At 45.1% G+C, this 24,364-nt stretch overlaps 1 protein-coding gene across 1 annotated transcript in view; it reads left to right on the top strand.

Annotated features, from left to right (window-relative positions):
• The window catches only part of LOC109894935 (phosphoglucomutase-like protein 5), a 60,700-nt gene that overhangs the window by 10,848 nt on the left and 25,488 nt on the right, over positions 1-24,364 (top strand). The window contains exons 2-6 of the mRNA XM_031829747.1: positions 8,776-8,938; positions 11,047-11,193; positions 11,360-11,485; positions 11,604-11,794; positions 12,456-12,610. Coding sequence (XP_031685607.1) covers positions 8,776-8,938; positions 11,047-11,193; positions 11,360-11,485; positions 11,604-11,794; positions 12,456-12,610 — 782 coding nt within the window. The remainder of the gene's footprint in view (positions 1-8,775; positions 8,939-11,046; positions 11,194-11,359; positions 11,486-11,603; positions 11,795-12,455; positions 12,611-24,364) is intronic.

The raw sequence follows: 24,364 nt of genomic DNA, 5'->3' as shown, positions 1-24,364 counted from the left end.
GACTCTGGCAGAATATTTAAAGTGAGACTTTGGCAGAAATAATTTACGATAGATCATTCACGGGAATCGGCAGTCAACAGAAGGTCATTACTAACTTTCAATAAAGAAGTTTCCATGCTGTGAAGTGAGCGAGAGCCAACTGGAATTTTTCTAATAAATTGTACATGCTCAAATGAGCCACCAATAGCTTAAAAACTACTTTTTCTAAAATCTTGGATACAAAGGAAGTTTAGAGATAAGACTATAATTACTCAGTGAGGAAGGGTCTAGATTGGGCTTTTTAAGGAGAGGTTGAACCAGAGCAGTTTCAAATAGGCTGGAAAGGAGCCAGAGGTCAGGGAGCGATTTACAATAGACAGAATGTAACAGTATGCATAACATATTTTAGTAGTCTAGTAGGGACCACATCCAAGAACAACACACACAATTGTCTTAAACAGAATTTTCTCAGAGATCAGAGTAGAGAAGTAGTTCGCTCTTGCATCCTTAACCTCAACATTGTAATTTCTCATCAAATCCTTCATTATCTCATAGAATACTTGAAGTTGTCAGGTCTTCCATTTGCTTCCAGCCTTTCTAAATTCCTTTTTTAAAGCACGAGTGTGATCATTTAAGGTGAGACTCTGGCAGATGATTGAAGGTGAGACTCTGGCAGATTATTTAAAGTGAGACTGGCAGATTATTTAAAGTGAGACTCTAGCAGATGATTTAAAGTGAGACTCTGGCAGAATATTTAAAGTGAGACTTTGGCAGATTATTTAAAGTGAGACTCTGGCAGATTATTTAAGGTGAGACTCTGGCAGATTATTTAAAGTGAGACTCTGGCAGATTATTTAAGGTGAGACTCTGGCAGATTATTTAAAGTGAGACTGGCAGATGATGAGACTCTGGCAGATTATTTAAAGTGAGACTCTGGCATATTATTTAAGGTGAGACTCTGGCAGATTATTTAAAGTGAGACTCTGGCAGATGATGAGACTCTGGCAGATTATTTAAAGTGAGACTCTGGCAGAATATTTAAAGTGAGACTTTGGCAGATTATTTAAAGTGAGACTCTGGCAGATTATTTAAGGTGAGACTCTGGCAGATTATTTAAAGTGAGACTCTGGCAGATTATTTAAGGTGAGACTCTGGCAGATTATTTAAAGTGAGACTCTGGCAGATTATTTAAGGTGAGACTCTGGCAGATTATTTAAAGTGAGACTGGCAGATGATGAGACTCTGGCAGATTATTTAAAGTGAGACTCTGGCAGATTATTTAAAGTGAGACTCTGGCATATTATTTAAGGTGAGACTCTGGAAGATTATTTAAAGTGAGACTGGCAGATGATGAGACTCTGGCAGATTATTTAAAGTGAGACTGGCAGATGATGAGACTCTGGCAGATTATTTAAAGTGAGACTCTGGCAGAATATTTAAAGTGAGACTCTGGCAGAATATTTAAAGTGAGACTTTGTCAGAAATAATTTTAAAAAGCTTTAAAAAAACAATACTGAGATGGTCAGAGACACACACATCAATAGTTTCCAAGTCGTCAATATTCAGACCATAGGACAGCACCAGATCAACAGTATGGCCTTGGTTGTGTGTAGGCCCTGTGGAAAGTAGCACAAAGTTAAAGGATTCTATCAGTTAAAACATATTCCCTGCTGTAACGGCGTTCTTCGTTTGTTGAAGGAGAGTCGGACCGAAATGCAGCATGGTGGTTACTCATGTCTTTAATGAAGAAAATGACGATACATGAAATAACTTTACAAAAATACAAAACAACAAACGGAACGTGAAACCTAATACAGCCTATCTGGTGAACACTACACAGAGACAGGAACATTCACCCACGAAATACAAAGCGAAACCCAGGCTACCTAAATACGGTTCCCAATCAGAGACAACGAGAATCACCTGACTCTGATTGAGAAACGCCTCAGGCAGCCAAACCTATGCAACACCCCTACTCAGCCGTAATCCCAATAATACAAAAACCCCAATACGAACCACAACATATAAACCCATGTCACACCCTGGCCTGACCAAACATATAACGAAAACACAAAATACTATGACCAAGGCGTGACAGAACCCCCCCCCCCCCCCCAAGGTGCGGACTCCCGGACGCACCTCAAAACCATAGGGAGGGTCCGGGTGGGCGTCTGTCCATGGTGGCGGCTCCGGCTCGGGACGTGGACCCCACTCCATAAATGTCATAGTTCCTCCCCTTCGCGTCCTGGGATAATCCACCCTCGCCGCCGACCATGGCCTAATAGTCCTCACCCAGAACCCCACAGAACTGAGGAGCAGCTCGTGACTGAGGGGCATCTCGGGACTGAGGGACAGCTCGGGACTGAGGGGCAGCTCGGGACTGAGGCAGCTCGGGACTGAGGGGCAGCTCGGGACTGAGGGGCAGCTCGGGACTGAGGGGCAGCCCGGAACTGAGGGGCAGCCCGGGACTGAGGGGCAGCCCGGAACTGAGGGGCAGCCCGGAACTGAGGGGAAGCCCAGTACTGAGAGGAAGCCCAGTACTGAGAGGAAGCCCAGTACAGAGAGGAAGCCCAGTACTGAGATGAAGCTCAGGTAGGTAGTAGGCTCCGGTAGATCCTGGCTGGCGGATCTGGAAGATTCTGGTTGACTAGCAGATCTGGAAGATTCTGGTTGACAGGCTGATCTGGAAGAATCTGGTTGACTGGCAGATCTAGAAGATCATGGCTGACTGGTGGATCTAGCTGCTCTATGCAGACTGACAGCTCTGACTGCTCCATGCAGGCTGACAGCTCCTTGCAGACTGGCAGCTCTTTGCAGACTGGCAGCTCTGGCTGCTTCATGCAGACTGACAGCTCTGACTGCTCCATGCAGGCTGACAGCACCCTGCAGACTGGCAGCTCCTTGCAGACTGACAGCTCCTTGCATACTGACCGCTCCTTGCAGACTGACAGCTCTGACTGCTCCATGCAGGCTGACAGCTCCTTGCAGACTGACAGCTCTGACTGCTCCATGCAGACTGACAGCTCCTTGCAGACTGGCAGCTCTTTGCAGACTGACAGCTCTGGCTGCTTCATACATACTGACAGCTCCCTGCAGACTGGCAGCTCAGGCTGCTTCATGCAGACTGACAGCTCTGACTGCTCCATGCAGGCTGACAGCTCTGATTGCTCCATGCAGGCTGGCAGCTCCTTGCAGACTAGCAGCTCCTTGCAGACTGGCAGCTCCTTGCAGACTGGCAGCTCCTTGCAGACTGACAGCTCCTTGCAGACTGACAGCACAGGCTGCTCCGAACAGGCAGGAGGCTCCGGCAGCGCTGTAGAGGAGGAAGGCTCTGATAGCGCTGAACAGGCGGGAGACTCCGACAGCACAGGAGAGGAGGAAAACGCTGGCTGCGCTGAACAGGCGGGAGACTCCGGCAGCGCAGGAGAGGAGACAAGCTCTGGCTGCGCTGAACAGGCGGGAGGCTCCGAAAGCGCTAAACAGGCGGGAGGCTCCGGCAGCACAGGAGAGGCGAGGCGCACTGTAGGCCTGATGCGTGGTGCTGGCACTGGTGATACTGGAGCGAGGACACGCACAGGAAGCCTGGTGCGGGGAGCTGCCACCGGAGGACTGGAGTGTGGAGGTGGCACAGGATGGGCTAGACCGTGAAGGCGTACTGGAGATCTTGAGAGTAGTGTTGGCACAGGACGTGCAAGGCTAGGGATGTGCACAGGAGACCTGGTGCGTGAGGCTGGCACCAACTTTACCAGCCGACTAACACGCACCTCAGGACGAGTATGGAGCGCTAACTCAGGTGCCATCAAATCCCCGACACGATCCGTCGGACGAATATGGTATCTATAACACCAAGCTAGCAACTCCCTCATTACTCTCCACTCCACTTTCCCCATTAACAGTCTCTGCTTCGCTCACCTCTAACACCGGCTCTGGTTCTGGTCTCCTCCTTGGCTCCTCACGATAAACAAGGAGAGTTGGCTCAGGTCTATCTCCTGACTCAGCCACTCTCCCTCTGAGCCCCCCCCCCAATACATTTTTGGGGCTGCTTTTCGGTTTTCACTCCGCGCCGCCGTGTCTTTCTTTTCGACTCCATTCGTCTATAGCCCTCTTCGCACTGTTCCAGCGAATCCCAGGCGGGCTCAGGCACTCTCTCTGGGTCGGCCGCCCACCTGTCTATTTCTTCCCACGTCGTATACTCCAAGCCTCTGCTATCCATAACGTCCTCCCTTCGCTGCTCCTGCTGCCTGTTACCACGCCACTCGGTCCGTGTGTGGTGGGTGATTCTGTAACGGCGTTCTTCGTTTGTTGAAGGAGAGTCGGACCGAAATGCAGCGTGGTGGTTACTCATGTCTTTAATGAAGAAAATGACGATACATGAAATAACTTTACAAAAATACAAAACAACAAACGGAACGTGAAACCTAATACAGCCTATCTGGTGAACACTACACAGAGACAGGAACAGTCACCCACGAAATACAAAGCGAAACCCAGGCTACCTAAATACGGTTCCCAATCAGAGACAACGAGAATCACCTGACTCTGATTGAGAAACGCCTCAGGCAGCCAAACCTATGCAACACCCCTACTCAGCCGTAATCCCAATAATACAAAAACCCCAATACGAACCACAACATATAAACCCATGTCACACCCTGGCCTGACCAAACATATAACGAAAACACAAAATACTATGACCAAGGCGTGACACCTGCTAGCACATTATTTGGACAACACACATGAATATGGGGGGGGGGGGGTACACAAGGCAAAAGATAAGGCTCTCTAATGAGGAAAATTTGCCACATGACATAGGGCTACATACAGTACTTGTCTCAATTAATGAAGGTTACCCACCAACACGGCCAGACGGCTGGAGGGGTAGTTTCGTTTAGAGAACAAAAATCCCTGGTTTTAAAGTAACTGTCCAGTGTTTCCAGACTTCTATGAAATATGACCTATAATTAATTACAATATGAGTGAAATAGTTTTCCTTCCAAAAAAATGGTAATTAACTATGTTAAAAATCATATTTTCTGTGTTGGAATGGTCTGAGTGTACTCCAACAACAGAATAAATATAAATGTAGTCGGAAGAGCATTTCGTACTATACTCTATGTAAATCTGAGACATTCCAATTCGTATGATATGTTACGTTTCGTATTTTATGTATTAATCCATCATCATATTCGTATCAAATGTTACAAATTACAATTCGTATGATATGTTATGAATTGCAATTCATACAATAGGTTACGAATTTGCAAAAAACGTATAATATGTTACGAATTCCAATTTGTTGTGGCTATTGTTAGCTAGGTGGCTAGGTGACTGATGCTATCATTAGCTATCTCTAGGGGTTAGAGTTGAGGTTAAGCTTAGAAGTTAGGTTACGGTTATGGGAAAGGTTAGCTAAAAGGTTTTAAGGTTAGGGTTAGGGGAAGGGTTAGCTAGCAAAGTAGTTGCTAATTAGCTCAAATTGTCCGTGATGAGATTTGAACATCTAAACTTTGGGTTGCTAGATGTTTGCGTTATACGCCTACCCAAGCATCCGCCTTTAATTTTTGCCTTAAGTAAGTCATTTTTACATCAGCCAATGTCACAAAGTGCTATACAGAAACCCAGCCTAAAATCCAAACAGCAATTAATGCAGATGTAGAAGCACGGTGGTTAGGAAACACTCCCTAGAAAGGCAGGAACCTAGGAATAAACCTAGAGAGGAACCAGGCTATGAGGGGTGGCCAGTCCTGTGCTGGCTGTGCCGGGTGGAGATTATAACAGAACATGGCCAAGATGTTCAAATGTTCATAGATGACCAGCATGGTCAGATAATAATAATAATCGCAATATGATTTCAATGTGATTTAGAGTGCCTTCAGAAAGTATTCACACCCCTTGAACTTTTCCACATTTTGTTGTGTTACAGCCTGAATTTATAATAGATTAAATTGAGATGTTGTGTCACTGGTTTACACACAATATGTTTGCAAATTAATTCAACATGAAAAGCTGAAATGTTTTCTTATGACAAACATAAATAAGTTCAGGAGTAAAAATGTGCTTAACAAGTTACATAACAAGTTGCATGGACTCACTCTGTGTGCAATAATATGGTTTAACATGATTTTTTTATGACCACCTCATCTGTACCCCACACAAAGAATTATTTGTAAGGTCCCTCAGTTGAGCAGTGAATTTCAAGCACAGATTCAAACACAAAGACCAGGGAGGTTTCCAGTGCCTTGCAAAGAAGGGCACCTGTTGGTAGATGGGTAAAAAATAAATAATTAAAAAGCAGACATTGAATATCCCTCTGAGAATAATGAAGTTATTAATTACACTTAGTCACTACAAAGATACAGACGTCCTTCCTAACTCAGTTGCCGGAGAGGAAGGAAACAGCTCAGGGATTTCACCATGAGGCCACGGGTGACTATAAAACAGTTGCAGAGTTTAATGGCTGTGATAGGAGGATGGTTCAACTACATTGTAGTTACTCAACAATACTAACCTAATTGACAGAGTGAAAATAAGGAAGCCTGTACATAATAAAATATTCCAAAACATGCATCCTGTTTGCAACAAGGCACTGAAGTTAAACTGCAAAAAATGTGGAAAAGCCAAATCTATACTGGAGTTGCTTACCAAGAAGACAGAGAATGTTCCTGAGTGGCTAAGTCACAGTTTTGATCTAAATCAACTTAAAAATATATGGCAAGACCTGATAATCGTTGTCGACAAATTATAAACAACTAATTTGCCAGAGCTTGAAAAATGCTAAAAGAATAATGGGTAAATGTTGCACAATCCGGGTGTGGAAAGTTCTTAGAGACTTACCCAGGACATCTCACAGCTGTAATCACTGCCAAAGGTGCTTCTACAACGTATTGACTCAGGGGGTCATGTACACATTGATAAAGAGGACAATGTGTAGAGTCCTTTTGAGAGCCACAGTCACAGATTCACAGTCACAGAGTCACAGGGTCACAGAGCCATAGTCACAGAGTTACAGTCACAGAGCCACAGTCACAGATTCACAGTCACAGAGCCATAGTCACAGTCACAGTGAATACTTAATGTAAAATAGACATTTATGTATTTAATTTTAAATACATTTGCTAAATTTGTAGACTGGTGAATTTTTTTGCAATGTAATCCTTTTTGAATTCAGGCTGTAACACAACAAATGTGGAATAAGTCAAGGGGTGTGAATACTTTCTGAAGGCACTGTAGGTCCTAAAGCCTATCCCATTGTCAGCGTGTGTGTTTGCGCATGTCTGCTTGACTGGCCATTACCCGTTAGGCCGTTACCCAATTCCGCAGAGTGCTTGGAAAGGACAGTGTTCTCAGATCTGTGCGATATCAAGCTTGGTGAAGTGCCAAAGGAAAATCTGAGGGGAATGTATTTGTTTTGAGATGGGTCTGTTTTTTTGCTGGCCCAGCCAAATGTCTCCTGCCTGCCTTATCGGCTGTTCCATCCCTCGTCCACTCCTTTCCTGCCCACGCCTCTCAAGGCTTGGGGGATACCCAGTCAGTTTAGTGGCCACAAGCCAAACTCAGGATATAAGCGCTGGGAAGACCTTGAACAAATATTTGTGAAATGCTGGGGGCAGAGTATGGAATGATGATAGGCCTATAACAGGGTTGCTGACAGGGCATGGCAGATGTAAAGTGCAAAGGGCCCTATTGATCCAAAGCGGTGTCTGCCAAATGTGCTTCTACAAAGTATTGACTCAGGGGTGTGAGTAAATACTTATGTAAATGACATGTTTCTGTATTTCATTTTCAATCAATTTACAAACATTTATATACATTTTTTCACTTTGTTGTTATGGGGTATTCTCTCTTTTCTCTCTCTCTCTCTCTCTCTCTCTCTCTCTCTCTCTCTCTCTCTCTCTCTCTCTCTCTCTCTCTCTCTCTCTCTCTCTCTATCTCTCTCTCTCTCTCTCTCTCTCTCTCTCTCTCTCTCTCTCTATCTCTCAAGGGCTTTATTGGTATGGGAAACGTATGTTAACATTGCCAAAGCAAGTGAAATAGATGATAAACAAAAGTGAAATAAACAATAAAAATGTACAGTAAATATTACACTCACAGAAGTTCCAGAAGAATAAAGACATTTCAAATGTCATATTATGTATATATACAGTGTTGTAATGATGTGCAAATAGTTAATGTACAAAAGGGAAAATAAATCAACATAAATATAGCTCTCTCAATCTCTCTGAATCAAGAAGTGAGGAGATTGCTCCAACGTCATAAAAATGAATTCCCCGTGAATGAGGACACTTTTATTTAGAGTAGTTGACACACTAGCCTAGGGCCAAAACATGTGAGACTTTGCTTCAGTAAATGGATGTAGACGCCGAAGATGACCGTCTGGAATGTAACCTAGTCTGAGGGTGGTAATACGTCTGCATCCTTCCCTTCATCGGTGCCAACTTCTGGACGCTTCTGGAAAGATGACGCCATGAGCATCATGACAGGAGCCATGTGACCAGTTCTAAAAAATAACACTTGACAAAAGAGATGAAGCTCGTTACAATAAAGAAATGTGAATGAAATCATTCTGTAGGCTGAAGCTACACTGAGCTAGTCTACAATAATAGGCCTTTTTATTACTGAGTTGCAATTTTTTGTACATGCTTTAGTGTTGAATAATAATGCATTGTACAATTACTGTATGTACTATATCCCTACATGTTCACGTAAAGTAATCACCTCTATATGAAGATAGGTCCCAGAATGAGATTCATTCAGCTGAAGTTCCTTCAACTCTCTCTCTGTCTGTGTGTCTGTCAGATTGGCCGTCTGGTGATTGGCCACAACGGCCTCCTGTCCACCCCTGCTGTGTCCTGCATCATCAGGAAGATCAAGGCCATTGGTGGAATCATTCTGACAGCCAGTCACAACCCAGGAGGCCCCGGGGGAGACTTTGGGGTGAAATTCAACGTGGCCAATGGAGGTGAGGCGATAATTTGACTGATTGCTGTCAATCTGCCAGCTGTCAGTAAGTTAAAGGATTGATGGATGTCTTCCTACCTAAGTAATGTTCTTGCCCCAGATTCTTCTGCTTGCTCTTGTTGGCTTTAGGTTGTAATTGAGCACTTTGAGATATATGCATTTGTTAAAGGTGCTATACAAATACAAGATTGGTGGTTTATTAACTGAGGTGAGGGAGTTGGCACCATAGTCCTTTCATAGCCCCAGCCGCTATCCATGTTTTCTTTAAAAAAAGAAGACTCTCATATTCTCGGAGTGCCATCATGGACCGGCCTTCCTTCCAAGTCCCCAGGGCTTTGCTGTGGAATCAAAGTGTATTTGTCACATGCGCAGAATACAACAGCTGTAGAACTTTCAGTGAAATGCTTCAAATCTCAGTCATCTTCCAGTCATATACATAGATCAAAGTGGTGTTGCTCTCCTCATCTCACACCAGTTATCTCTGTGGCCCTGTGACTGTGGCTCTGTGACTGTAACTCTGTGACTGTGACTATGGCTCTGTGGCCCTGTGACTGTGGCTCTGTGACTGTATATCTGTGACCGTGGCTCTGTGACTGTGATTCTGTGACTATGGCTCTGTGACCGTGGCTCTGTGACTGTGAATCTGTGACTGTGGCTCTCAAAAGGACTCTACACAATGTCTTCTTTATGAATGTCTACATGACCCCAGTTGCTTCGTCATGATCCCAGTAGCTTCTTACAATCTCACATATAGCATATTATGCATTGCTAACACACTATATTGCTAATACACTGCATTAATATGGAGTTGGTCCCCCCTTTGCTGCTATAACATCCACCACTCTTCTGGGAAGGCTTTTCACTAGATGTTGGAACATTGCTGCAGGGACTTGCTTCCATTCAGCCTCAAGAGCATTAGTGAGGTCGGGCACTGATGTTGGGCGATTAGGCCTGGCTCGCAGTCAGCATTCCAATTCATCCCAAAGGTGTTCGATGGGGTTGAGGTCAGGGCTCTGTGCAGCCCAGTGAAGATCTTCCACACCGGTCGCGACAAACCATTTCGTTATGGACCTCGCTTTGTGCATGGGGGCATTGTCATGCTGAAACAGGAAAGGGCCTTCCCCAAATTGTTGCCACAAAGTTGGAAGCACAGAATCATCTAGAATGTAATTGTATGCTTTAGCGGTAAAATTTCCCTTCACTGGAACTAACAGGCCAGAACCATGAAAAACAGACCATTATTCCTCTTCCACCAAACTTTACAGTTGGCACAATGCATTGGGGCAGGTAGCGTTCTCCTGGCATCCGCCAAACCCAGATTCGTCCAGTGGATTGCCAGATGGTGAAGCATGATTCATCACTCTAGAGAACACGTTTCCACTGCTATAGAGTCCAGTGGCAGCGAGCTTTCCACCACTCCAGCTGACGCTTCCTATTGCGCAGGATGATCTTAGGCTTGTGCTCCTGACGAACAGTTATTGTGCTGACGTTGCTTCCAGAAGCAGTTTGGAACTCGGTAGTGAGTGATGCAACGAGGACAAAGATTTTTTACGTTCTACGCACTTCAGCAGTCAGTGGTCCCGTTCTGTGAGCTCGTGTGGCCTACCACTTTGCGGCTGAGCCGTTGTTGCTCCTAGACGTTTTCAGTCCACAATAACAGCACTTACAGTTGACCGGGGAAGCTCTAGAACTGACAAGTTGGAAAGGTGACATCCAATGACGGTGCAACGTTGAAAGTCACAGAGCAATTCAGTAAGGCCAATGTTTGTCTATGGAGATTGCATGGCGGTGTGCTCAATTTTATACGCCTGTCAGCAACGGGTGTGGTTGACATAGCTGAATCTAGTCATTTGAAGCGGTGTCCTGTCCACATACTTTTGTATGTATAGTATATATAATATGACTTCTCAGTAATATGACTTCTCAATATAGAGAAAAATGTTATTTAACTTCTTATGAATACTCAATGGTGGTGCCTTATTTCTAACGCACACCATAGGCTTCTATCACTCTTGTTAAACAGGTATAACAACAACAATTGCCCAAGAATAGGCCACTTCATTTGAAAACAATGGTTTCCATGGTAACTGTGTCCTCTCCCCCCGAAAGGCCCGTCTCCGGACACAGTGATGGAGAAGATTGCCCAGGTGAGCAGGACCCTGGAGGAGTACACCATCTGTCCTGACCTCCACATAGACCTGGCCAGACTGGGACGCCACGACTTTGACCTGGAGAACAAGTTCAAACCCTTCAGAGGTACTGTACACACACACAGAGCGCACACACGCGCCATGCTACTCTCACACGTGCCAAACACCACACATACACTCTGTTCTTGCATGCAAAGTAGCATATGTACTATTGGGTGGATATACACATGCAGATACACACAAGACTCCTCTCCTGTCCTGTGTGTTGGTAGTTGAGATAGTGGACTCAGTGGAGGTGTACCTCAACCTGCTGAGAACCATCTTTGACTTCAGCGCCATCAAGACCCTTCTGACAGGACCTGAACAGCTGAAGATACGCGTAGACGCCATGAATGGAGGTAAGATAACACTCGCAAAGACCAGATTGGTAACAGTATTGCGCTCACTGCTGTGCTCACTGCTGTGGTATGTTCATGGTGTTCTATTCTGTTTTATTATTTTCTATTCTATTGTCAGTGATGGGTCCGTATGTGCGGCGTATCCTGTGTGATGAGCTGGGTGCTCCTGCCAATGCTGCCGTCAACTGTGTCCCCCTGGAGGACTTTGGGGGCCGGCCTCCAGAGCCCAGCCTCACATATGCAGCCCCATTGGTCGATGCCATGAAGGGTGGAGACTTTGGTTTCGGAGCTGCGCTCGATGCAGACGGGGTGAGACAGCTGAAACTGAGAGGAGGAGAGAAACAGTGGATGTAATAATGCAAAGTACTAGAATACACATTCTGGAGAGCTGATGAGCATGTTTGAGGACCATGTTTGAATCTGCTAAAATGGGCAGGTTTTATACTTTTGGGACTATTCCTTTGGTTCCATGACAGCAAGCCAAATCAAGCACTGGACCTATGTGGACACAGGGGAACTTGGGAACTTGGAATTGCCATGTTTTTGTCTGTATTTATATGCTGGTCAATAACAGGATGTTAAGCAATGGAACCAGCTAATATCTGTGACAAAACAAACGTCACATTTTTTCCACAACATTTTCACATAGTAATTTCTAGCAGTGCCATGCTCACGCACATAAGCCTAACTCAATTACCTAGCCTAGCATCAGGAGAATTATGTTACTGTATTGCGTCCTATTGGAGCCCTCCCCCGGTGCTCACAATGATGCATCTTAGGAAGTAGGTGTCCCGTACATTTGATTTGATTGTGACAGATGCAATTAAAACAACAGTTTATCAACTGGTAGGGACGGGAGTAACAACGATATTCATCTTTAACATTATGTTTTTATCAATGATGTATTGGTTAGTTCTCCATGGATTGTTGTCTGGTTGAAGAGGGTATGTATTGGTGTGTGTATTTGCAGGACCGGTATATGATCCTGGGTGAGAATGGTTTCTTTGTGAACCCATCAGACTCCTTGGCTGTCATGGCTGCCAACCTCTCCTGCATCCCCTACTTCAGACAGCTGGGGCTAAAGGGCTTCGCTAGAAGTATGGCAACCAGCACTGCCCTAGACAGGTAGGACACGCACACACACCACGGTCCGTTTACCCTGTGCCCTTTTTGTTTTTATAATCAGGTATGGATGGCTGCTGGGGGAAATGCTCCACAGGACTTTATCATTTTTCAACTTCCATATTTCTCATCAACACCTAACCCTGCACCCCCTGCTCATCACCTGACCCCCCTCTCCCCCTCACCCATCTCTCTGTCTCCCTCTCTCGCTCTCTTTCTCTCTCTATTTCCTCCCTCTCCCTCTCTATTTCCTCCCTCTCTCCCCCACTCTTGTGACCCCAATCCACAAATACCTGCCCTGGTCAATTTTCTGAAGAGATTGGATGCCTCAGAGTGGAGAATCACCCTCTATGAATGGCATTGTGAGCTCATGCGCACACACACACACACACACACACACACACACACACACACACACACACACACACACACACACACACACACACACACACCTCAAATGTATAAATCTGTGTTTTATGTCTCTGTTTGATTGATTTTATAAACACATAGACAAGTTGTACACACACACACACACAAACACACAGTCGTACACACGCGCGCACACACACACACACACACAGCAGTGTTAATTTTGGCAGATATTTTAGATTTAGTTTTAGTCTTTATGACTAAAATACGTTTTAGTCTTTGTCACATTTTGTCATTTCATCCTACTTAGTTTTAGTTGTCGACTCATTTTAATCTAGTTTTAGTCAGTAATTTTGTCATATATTTATAAGTGCATTTTTTCTCCATGAAATAATTCTTATTTACCTTCCATGATGTGCACACTAAGATAGCCTTGTTCAACTAGTCTTACCATCACCTCATATAGCTGGCACACTGCTATTGTACCGTATAGGCCACAAATCCTTGGCTGCAGGTTAAACAATTTAGGCATATGCTCTTTTCTCCCCGTCATAGCCTTGAGATGAGGGTAAATAACATTGATTCCATTTAAAAGGGGAGAATCTGAGCTTTCCAACAATGCCAGTAATATTACTGTACTCCTAATATTCAGCAAGTATCATTACAAAAAACAACTGCACTCGCATTTGGGAAATGTGAGATGAATAACTACACATGGGATGTGATCAAAGCTATCTTAGGTTAGCTCCAGTTGAAGTGGGCTGCACATCAGTTCAAAAGAGCCTGAGCTGTGTGGGAGAGCCGGGCAGATCAGGGCCTCGTTTCCCAGTTGCAATGTAACTTAAGCATTACGATGATCGTACCAGTTGTGATGTAACTTAAGCATTGCGATGATCGTACCAGTTGTGATGTAACTTAAGCATTACGATGATCGTACCAGTTGCGATGTAACTTAAGCATTACGATGATCGTACCAGTTGCAATGTAACTTAAGCATTACGATGATCGTACCAGTTGTGATGTAACTTAAGCATTGCGATGATCGTACCAGTTGTGATGTAACTTAAGCATTGCGATGATCGTACCAGTTGTGATGTAACTTAAGCATTGCGATGATCGTACCAGTTGTGATGTAACTTAAGCATTACGATGATCGTACCAGTTGTGATGTAACTTAAGCATTACGATGATCGTACCAGTTGTGATGTAACTTAAGCATTACGATGATCGTACCAGTTGTGATGTAACTTAAGCATTACGATGATCGTACCAGTTGTGATGTAACTTAAGCATTGCGATGATCGTACCAGTTGTGATGTAACTTAAGCATTGCGATGATCGTACCAGTTGTGATGTAACTTAAGCATTACGATGATCGTACCAGTTGTGATGTAACTTAAGCATTACGATGATCGTACCAGTTGTGATGTAACTTAAGCATTACGATGATCATACCAGTTGTGATGTAACTTAAGCATTACGATGATCGTACCAGTTGTGATGTAACTTAAGCATTACAATGATCGTACCAGTTGTGATGTAACTTAAGCATTACGATGATCGTACCAGTTGTGATGTAACTTAAGCATTACGATGATCGTACCAGTTGTGATGTAACTTAAGCATTACGATGATCGTACCAGTTGTGATGTAACTTAAGCATTACGATGATCGTACCAGTTGTGATGTAACTTAAGCATTACAATGATCGTACCAGTTGTGATGTAACTTAAGCATTACAATGATCGTACCAGTTGTGATGTAACTTAAGCATTACGATGATCGTACCAGTTGTGATGTAACTTAAGCATTACGATGATCGTACCAGTTGTGATGTAACTTAAGCATTACGATGATCGTACCAGTTGTGATGTAACTTAAGCATTATAATGATCGTACCAGTTGTGATGTAACTTAAGCATTACGATGATCGTACCAGTTGTGATGTAACTTAAGCATTGCGATGATCGTACCAGTTGTGATGTAACTTAAGCATTACGATGATCGTACCAGTTGTGATGTAACTTAAGCATTACGATGATCGTACCAGTTGTGATGTAACTTAAGCATTACAATGATCGTACCAGTTGTGATGTAACTTAAGCATTACGATGATCGTACCAGTTGTGATGTAACTTAAGCATTACGATGATCGTACCAGTTGTGATGTAACTTAAGCATTGCGATGATCGTACCAGTTGTGATGTAACTTAAGCATTGCGATGATCGTACCAGTTGTGATGTAACTTAAGCATTGCGATGATCGTACCAGTTGTGATGTAACTTAAGCATTGCGATGATCGTACCTAGTTGCATCATTATTTACCAGCCAACTTTTTAAGAGTGTTTCCCGAACATGCACGTAGAGAGAACATTCGCTAAGTGCATCGTTAAACTATGTGTCGATACTGATAGGATCCGAAGAAAAGCAACGCTGCTCTCGGATCAGCCTTCTCCACTCAAATATTTCCTTAAGATTAGAATTATAACACAATACTGATGACGGATCAGCTCCTAGAAAGATATTTCCAACTACTGTATGGTTGCAAATATTGAGGCGGCTTATTAAACCACAGGTTGGGCACATCGTTGCACACATCTTGTCACACATCATTAAACATATTGAGGCAAAAATGACAGACTAGTAGCCTAGTAGCAAAATAAAACTCAATATGATTTTTTTTTTTTACCCCTTTTTTCTCCTAAATTTTGTGGTATCCATTTATTATTAGTTACTATCTTGTCTCATCGCTACAACTCCCGTACGGGCTCGGGAGAGACGAAGGTTGAAAGCCATGCGTCCTCCGATACACAACCCAACCAAGCCACAATGCTTCTTAACACAGTACGCATCCAACCCGGAAGCCAGCCGCACCAAAGTGTCGGAGGAAACACCGTGCACCTGGCGACCTTGGTTAGTGCGCACTGCGCCCGGCCCGCCACAGGAGTCTCTGGTGCGTGTTGAGACAAGGATATCCCTACCATCCAAACCCTCCCTAACCCGGACAATGCTAGGCCAATTGTGCGTCGCCCCACGGACCTCCCGGTCGCGGCCGGCTGCGACAGAGCCTGGGCGCGAACCCAGCGTCTCTGGTGGCACAGCTAGCGCTGCGATGCAGTGCCCTAGACCTGCGCCTGCGCCACCCATTAAATATTTTAACATGATTTAGAGTGCGTTCAGAAAGTATTCACACCCCTTGACTTTTTACAGATTTAGTTGTGTTACAGCCTGAATTTAAAATTGATACAATTTAGATTTAGTGTCATTGGCCTACACACAATAGCCCATAATATCAAAGTGGAATTATGTTTTTCGAAATGAAAAGGAAATCTATGTCTAGCAATGATCAATAACCAATTTGACAAAGCATGAAGAATTTTAAAAATAATAATGTGCAAATATTGTAAAATTCAGGTGTGTAAAGACATACCCAGAAAGACTCACAGTTGTAATTGCTGCCAAAGGTGATTCTAAAATGTATTCACTTAGGGGTGTGAATTATGTAATTGAGATATATCTGTATTTCATTTTCAAATTGTTAAAAACGTCAAGGGGTATGAATAGTTTCTGAAGGCAATGTAAATATATAGACCCATTTATAGGCCTATTTTTCTTTTAATGCAGTCATTTCAGTTTTCAATCGAAGTATTGTTTTATTATAAAGTTGTTTGTAACAATCGCAAATACTAGTCAACTTTGTTCTGAAGTTATCGGCAGTCACAGTCAGACAGATACGTATAGCCTAAACATCTTGATTCTATGTTTAGCGGAGAAAGTTACATGGAAGGTCAAAATCCATCTGACGAAGCACTGTGGCTGCTCTACGAGTTGTCTAGATCACTCGTAGTTGTACTAAGGCTTTCAAGAGCAACGTTAGTAACGAAGGCTCTGGGAAACAGATTGGCTGCGAAAGATACATCGTAAGATGGTTCAAACGATGAGCTTAACGTTACGAAGGCTCTGGAAAAGGAGGCCCAACTCAATCAGATCACGCAACTGAAAGACGTTAACTCTGCCAATGAGAGGATCGCATTAAATAGTCTGCAAAGGTATGTTTGCTTATGATTGGACAAAACAGATGAAAAGGATCTTCATGGCAAATTGAATGTGTATTAGTCTCAGGTGGAATTCTAGTCTCGTCACATTTTCGTCAACTAAAATGAAAACTCATTTATCACAGTTTTTTTTTTCATGGCATCTCGACTCGTTATTGTCATTAGGTTGTCAGGAAAAATAGGTTGTTTGTCATAGTTATGTACGAAATGAACGCTGACACACACACGGCCTATAAACACACTGGGACCTAACCATAAAGGCTGTTCCAGAGCAGTGGTGTGAAAGGTGTGATCACGACATTGTGTGTTGGTGTGTGTCACCCTGGCCTCTGACCCTCCTCCTGTTAGCGCTGGCAGCCATGGAGGAAATGAGATCACTCCCAGCCCATCTCTCAGGGTGCTGAGGCCGGCCGCTGGCGCTAACCCTGTGTGGACATGTGAGGTTGAGGTGACGTCACATCATTAACGGCCCGTCTTGGAGCTGGTCACACACACACATGCACGCTGGCACGACCACACACACGAACACACGCACATACACACTTGCGTCACACAGCTCGTTACCTGGGGCTGTGTCTTATGCTGTAGAAACGGCCACACTGATAGCATTGCCTCAGTTTCCTTTGACTGCATGTCCTGTTCCAACACATACTCACACATGAAAGGTGATTGTCACGAGTCCCACTGCACCGCAAGGTAATCCAACACCCTTATAATACACACAGGCCATATGGCCCACAATCACACACACACTCACTCACATGCACGCAAGCACACAGTCGCACACACACACACACACTCACTCACACACATGCACGCAAGCACACAGTCGCACACACACACACACTCACACACATGCATGCACGCACTCAGTCGCACGCACACACACACACACACACACACACACACACACACACACACACACACACACACACACACACACACACACACACACACACACACACACACACACACACTTCTTGTGTCCATGTACTGTATCTGTGGCTGTCTCTCAAGGGTCTTATTTAGTGAGTCCCAGAGCGTGGCCCCTGTTGAGTGGTGGGGTGCTGTAGAATTGTATAATGGCCTCAGCCCAGAAGTAATCTTTTTAGGAATGTGAGAGAAACCCTGTGTGTGTGTGCGAGTGTGTGTGTGCGTGCGTGTGAGTGAGGGCAGTTAGAGGATGTGTTTTGTGGAGCAGGAAGCTTAGGTTTGACCATGGCAGGGCTAGCAGCCGACAAAGAGGCGCTAAATCTCTCACCCCGGCTGGCCAGCATTTCAGGGGTGTGTGTGTGTGTGTGTGTGTGTGTGTGTGTGTGTGTGTGTGTGTGCAAGCGAGGGAAGTCTTATGTTGTTCCAGTGAGGGAAGGGAAGGTGGGAGAGGAATTTTGGGAGAGGAAACATCTGCCTCTCCTTTGGCTACTCCAGGGTTGGGAGGATGGGAGAAGAGAGGGAGCAGGAAGAGGGGAGGAGGAGAGAGGGAGCAGGAAGAGGGGAGGAGAGAGGGAGGAGGAAGAGGGGAGGAGAGAGGGAGCAGGAAGAGGGGATGAGATAGGGAGCAGGAGGAGGGGGAAGAGGCGAGAAGAGGAGAGAGAGATGAGGAAGAGGGGAGGAAAGAGGGAGCAGGAAGAGGGGAGGAGAGAGGGAGGGGGAAGAGGGGAGGAGAGAGGGAGGGGGAGGAGGGGTGGATAGAGGGAGGAGGAAGATGGAGGAGAGAGGGAGGAGGAAGATGGAATAGAGGAGGAGGATGGAGGAGAGAGGGAGGAGGAAGATGGAGGAGAGAGGGAGGAGGAATATGGAGGAGAGAGGGAGGAAGAGGATGGAGGAGAGAGGGAGAAGGAATATGGAGGAGAGAGGGAGGGGGAGGATGGAGGACAGAGGGAGGGGGAGAGGTTAGGCTAGGCTACTGTTGTCCCTTTTACTAGGATGAACCAGTGAAAAACAGGACCTTAAATCCCCCCCCCCCCCCCCCCACACACACACACAAACACACACATCTCAAGTAACACTTGACTGCCAGCATCCCTACTTTCTGGCAAAGACCGCTGGGAAAGAGACAGATTTCATTGTGAAGAGAGATGGAGGGAGGCAGAGAGAGAGAGAGAGAGAAGTCGTGCTCATCTAAGTGTTTCTTTCTAACATGTCTCTTTATATTGGGGAGCAGAGAAATGTCAGCCTTTAATCATTTGATTGACATTTGGACATGAGCATACTTATCAGAGCCAAAATACTGACTGACTTCTCCTAGTCAACAACGTCATGGAAACATCATACTGAACATAGAACAGCCTTTTGAGTCTTTGAATCAGGACCCAGCCATGGGATGAGTAATACTGGTGTGAAAAACTCTCTGTGCCCATATCTGCTATCATCACTGAAGTACTACCAGCATGAAGGTAGTCAACCCAGCCAACCAGAAACTGTCCCCTTGTTTATTAAGAAAACTCAATGTTGTGGTTATGTCAGCTGTGAGGAGGCCCTGATCCTGATGCTGTCAGGTAGTTCAAGGAGTGTGTGTGTGTGTGTGTGTTTCAGGTTTTAATGGCACATGCACAGGTACAGTGAAATGTATTTCTTATAAACTCAAAACCCAACAATGAAATAATCAATAACAATGTAATACTATAAAAAAACACGAGAAATAAGAAGAAATATGAAGAACACAATATGTAAGTATACTACTGTATATACAGGGTCAGTTCCAATAGCATATTTACATGTGCAGAGTGATGGAGGTAGATATGTGCAGTATAGGGGTAAGGTGATTAGGCAACAGGATATAAGACAAACAGAGTAGCAGCAGCTTGTATGTGAGTATAAATTTATGTGAGTGAGCAAAGTGAGCAGATGATGGAGTGTGTGAGTGTGTGTAGGGCCTGTGTGAGTGTGTAGGGCCTGTGTGAGTGTGTAGGGCCTGTGTGAGTGTGTTGGGCCTGTGTGAGTGTGTAGGGCCTGTGTGAGTGTGTAGGGCCTGTGTGAGTGTGTAGGGCCTGTGTGAGCGTGTAGGGCCTGTGAGAGTGTAGGGTATGTCAGTGTGTAGGGCCTGTTAGTGTGTAGGCTCTGTGAGTGTGTAGGGTATGTGAGTGTGTAGGGTCTGTCAGTGTGTAGGGTATGTGAGTGTGTAGGGCCTGTGAGTGTGTAGGGTCTGGGAGTGTGTAGGGTATGTGAGTGTGTAGGGTCTGTGAGTGTGTAGGGTATGTGAGTGTGTAGGGTCTATGAGTGTGTAGGGTATGTCAGTGTGTAGGGTATGTGAGTGTGTAGGGTATGTGAGTGTGTAGGGTCTGTCAGTGTGTAGGGTATGTGAGTGTGTAGGGTATGTGAGTGTGTAGGGTCTGGGAGTGTGTAGGGTATGTGAGTGTGTAGGGTCTGTGAGTGTGTAGGGTCTGTCAGTGTGTAGGGTATGTGAGTGTGTAGGGTATGTGAGTGTGTAGGGTCTGTGAGTGTGTAGGGTATGTGAGTGTGTAGGGTCTGTCAGTGTGTAGGGTATGTGAGTGTGTAGGGTATGTGAGTGTGTAGGGTATGTGAGTGTGTAGGGTCTGTGAGTGTGTAGGGTCTGTGAGTGTGTAGGGTATGTGAGTGTGTAGGGTCTGGGAGTGTGTAGGGTATGTGAGTGTGTAGGGTCTGGGAGTGTGTAGGGTATGTGAGTGTGTAGGGTCTGTCCGTGTGTAGGGTCTGTGAGTGTGTTGTCTCTGTGAGTGTGTAGTGTCTGTGAGTGTATAGTGTCTGTGAGTGTGTAGGGTCTGTGAGTGTGTAGTGTCTGTGAGTGTGTAGGGTCTGTGAGTGTGTAGGGTCTATGAGTGTGTAGTGTCTGTGAGTGTGTAGTGTCTGTGAGTGTATAGTGTCTGTGAGTGTATAGTGTCTGTGAGTGTGTAGTGTCTGTGAGTGTATAGTGTCTGTGAGTGTATAGGGTCTGTGAGTGTATAGTGTCCGTGAGTGTATAGTGTCTGTGAGTGTGTAGGGTCTATGAGTGTGTAGGGTCTGTGAGTGTGTTGTCTCTGTGAGTGTGTAGTGTCTGTGAGTGTATAGTGTCTGTGAGTGTGTAGGGTCTGTGAGTGTGTAGTGTCTGTGAGTGTGTAGTGTCTGTGAGTGTATAGTATCTGTGAGTGTGTAGTGTCTGTGAGTGTGTAGTGTCTGTGAGTGTATAGTGTCTGTGAGTGTATAGTGTCTGTGAGTGTGTAGTGTCTGTGAGTGTATAGTGTCTGTGAGTGTATAGTATCGTGTCTGTGAGTGTGTAGGGTCTGTGAGTGTGTAGGGTCTGTGAGTGTGTTGTCTCTGTGAGTGTGTAGTGTCTGAGTGTATAGTGTCTGTGAGTGTGTAGGGTCTGTGAGTGTGTAGTGTCTGTGAGTGTGTAGTGTCTTTGAGTGTATAGTGTCTGTGAGTGTGTAGTGTCTGTGAGTGTGTAGTGTCTGTGAGTGTATAGTGTCTGTGAGTGTATAGTGTCTGTGAGTGTGTAGTGTCTGTGAGTGTGTAGTGTCTGTGAGTGTATAGTATCGTGTCTGTGAGTGTGTAGGGTCTGTGAGTGTGTAGGGTCTGTGAGTGTGTAGGGTCTGTGAATGTGTAGGGTCTGTGAGTGTGTAGGGTCTGTGAGTGTGTAGGGTCTGCGAGTGTGTAGGGTCTGTGAGTGTGTAGGGTCTGTGAGTGTGTAGGGTCTGTGAGTGTGTAGGGTCTGTGAATGTGTAGGGTCTGTGAGTGTGTAGGGTCTGTGAGTGTGTAGTGTCTGTGAGTGTGCAAAGAGACAATACAACTAAAAGGTCAATAAAGATACAAGGTTAACTCAGATAGTCCATGTAGCTATTTTGTTAGCTATTTATCAGACTGTTTACTTGGGGATATGCTGTAAGCTGTTCAAGAGGCTGTTTGTTCCAGACTTGATACACCGGTACCGCAAGCCATGCAGAAGCAGAGAGAATAGTATATGGCTTGGGTGGTTGGAGTCTTTAACAAGATGTTCTCAATGGTACAGCTGTATAACATTTTGAGGATTTGAGTGCCCATGCCAAACTTTTTCTACCTCCTAAGGGGGAAGAGGCGCTGTCGTGCCTTCTTCACGACTGTGCTTGTGTGTTTGGACCATTTTAAGTATTTAGTGATTTGGACACTGAGGAACTTGAAACTCTGACCTGCTCCACTGCAACTCCCGTCGATGTGGATGGCATGTGCCCCCAGCTCCTTGGTCTTGCTGACGTTGGAGAGGTTGTTGTCCTGGCACCACACTGCCAGGTCTCTGACCTCTCTGTAGGCTGTCTCATCGTTGTCGGTGATCAGGCCTACCACTGTTGTGGCGTCAGCAAACTTAATGATGGTGTTGGAGTTATGCGTGGCTACACGGTTGTGGGGGAACAGGAGGGGACAAAGCACACACCCCTGTCTGTGAGTGTGTAGTGTCTGTGAGTGTGTAGTGTCTGTGAGTGTATAGTGTCTGTGAGTGTATAGTGTCTGTGAGTGTGTAGTGTCTGTGAGTGTATAGTGTCTGTGAGTGTATAGTATCGTGTCTGTGAGTGTGTAGGGTCTGTGAGTGTGTAGGGTCTGTGAGTGTGTAGGGTCTGTGAATGTGTTGCCTTTTAAAATAAACAACCCTATCCCAACATACCCCTAACCTTGGAGCAACGTTCTGCCTGACCAGGGCCGTGCCGGATGCTTGTGTTGGCTGCAGACGTGATTGAAACGTCAACAGTGAGTTAAATGTTCAGAGTTTCCGTATTCTTGTAGGAATGCCAGGCTTTCTGCTCCAGAGCCCTTCCCTCAGAGGGAAAAAAAGGCCGTACTCTTATTTGGTAATAATCTCACACACACACACACACACACACACACACACACACACACACACACACACACACACACACATACACACAGCTGCAGTATGTTACTGTGGGTTTATGACAACATCTTAATGTCTGACCCCCTCTCAGAATTCCAACTTGAATTGAAGTGATCAGCAGTGTTTCCAATAGCAGCAAAATAGTTCTGTTAGTTGCATGTTCTATTGAACAACATGCCAGAAGTGGAGAAATGATGGTTGTCGTCCTTTCAGATGCTTTGAAGCGTTAGGGAGGGGCCATCTTATACCAAAACTTTGGCAAGCTCACTTCTTTATCAGAGAGGTACCCTACAATTTAGTACCCGACAAATAAGTACCCTACAAATTAGTACCCCCTCTCCCTCTCTTTCTCCCAGTCTATCTTCCCTTTACCTCTAACTCTCTCCCTCTCTTTCTCCCTGTCTATCTTCCCTGTACCTCTAACTCTCTCCCTCTCTTTCTCCCTGTCTATCTTCCTCTTTACCTCTCCCTCTCTTTCTCCCTGTCTATCTTCCCTGTACCTCTAACTCTCTCCCTCTCTTTCTCCCTGTCTATCTTCCCTGTACCTCTAACTCTCTCCCTCTCTTTCTCCCTGTCTATCTTCCTCTTTACCTCTCCCTCTCTTTCTCCCTGTCTATCTTCCCTTTACCTCTAACTCTCTCCCTCTCTATCTCCCCGTCTATCTTCCTCTTTACCTCTCCCTCTCTTTCTCCCTGTCTATCTTCCTCCTTCCTTACCTCTCCCTCTCTTTCTCACTGTCTATCTTCCTCCTTCCTTACCTCTCCCTCTCTTTCTCCCTGTCTATCTTCCTCTTTACCTCTCCATCTCTTTCTCCCTGTCTATCTTCCTCTTTACCTCTCCATCTCTTTCTCCCTGTCTATCGTCCTCCTTACCTCTCCCTCTCTTTCTCTCTATCTTCCTCTTTACCTCTCCATCTTTTTTTATTTATTTAACCTTTATTTTACTAGGCAAGTCAGTTAAGAACAAATTCTTATTTTCAATGACGGCCTAGGAACAGTGGGTTAACTGCCTGTTCAGGGGCAGAACGACAGATTTGTACCTCGTCAGCTCGGGGGTTTGAACTTGCAACCTTCCGGTTACTAGTCCAACGCTCTTAACCACTAGGCCACCCTGCCGCCCCATCTCTCTCTCCCTGTCTATCTTCCCTTTACCTCTAACTCTCTCCCTGTCTATCTTCCCTTTACCTCTAACTCTCTCCCTGTCTATCTTCCCTTTACCTCTAACTCTCTCCCTCTCTTTCTCCCTGTCTATCTTCCCTTTACCTCTAACTCTCTCCATCTCTTTCTCCCTGTCTATCTGCCCTTTACCTATAACTCCCTCTCTTTCTCCCTGTCTATCTGCCCTTTACCTATAACTCTTTCCCTGTCTATCTGCCCTTTACCTCTAACTTTATCTCCCTCCTTCCCTTCCCCTCTCCCTCTCCCTCTCTCTCTCTCTCTCTCTCTCTCTCTGTGACTGAGAGAGAGAGAGTACATGGCTCATTCTCAAAACGAATGTTATTTGAAAGGTTATCT

The sequence above is a fragment of the Oncorhynchus kisutch genome, linkage group LG8 (assembly GCF_002021735.2).
Source record: "Oncorhynchus kisutch isolate 150728-3 linkage group LG8, Okis_V2, whole genome shotgun sequence".
Taxonomy (NCBI): Eukaryota; Metazoa; Chordata; class Actinopteri; order Salmoniformes; family Salmonidae; genus Oncorhynchus; species Oncorhynchus kisutch.
The sequence above is the reverse complement of the archived record's forward strand: the minus strand, read 5'-3'. Positions and strand labels throughout refer to the sequence as shown.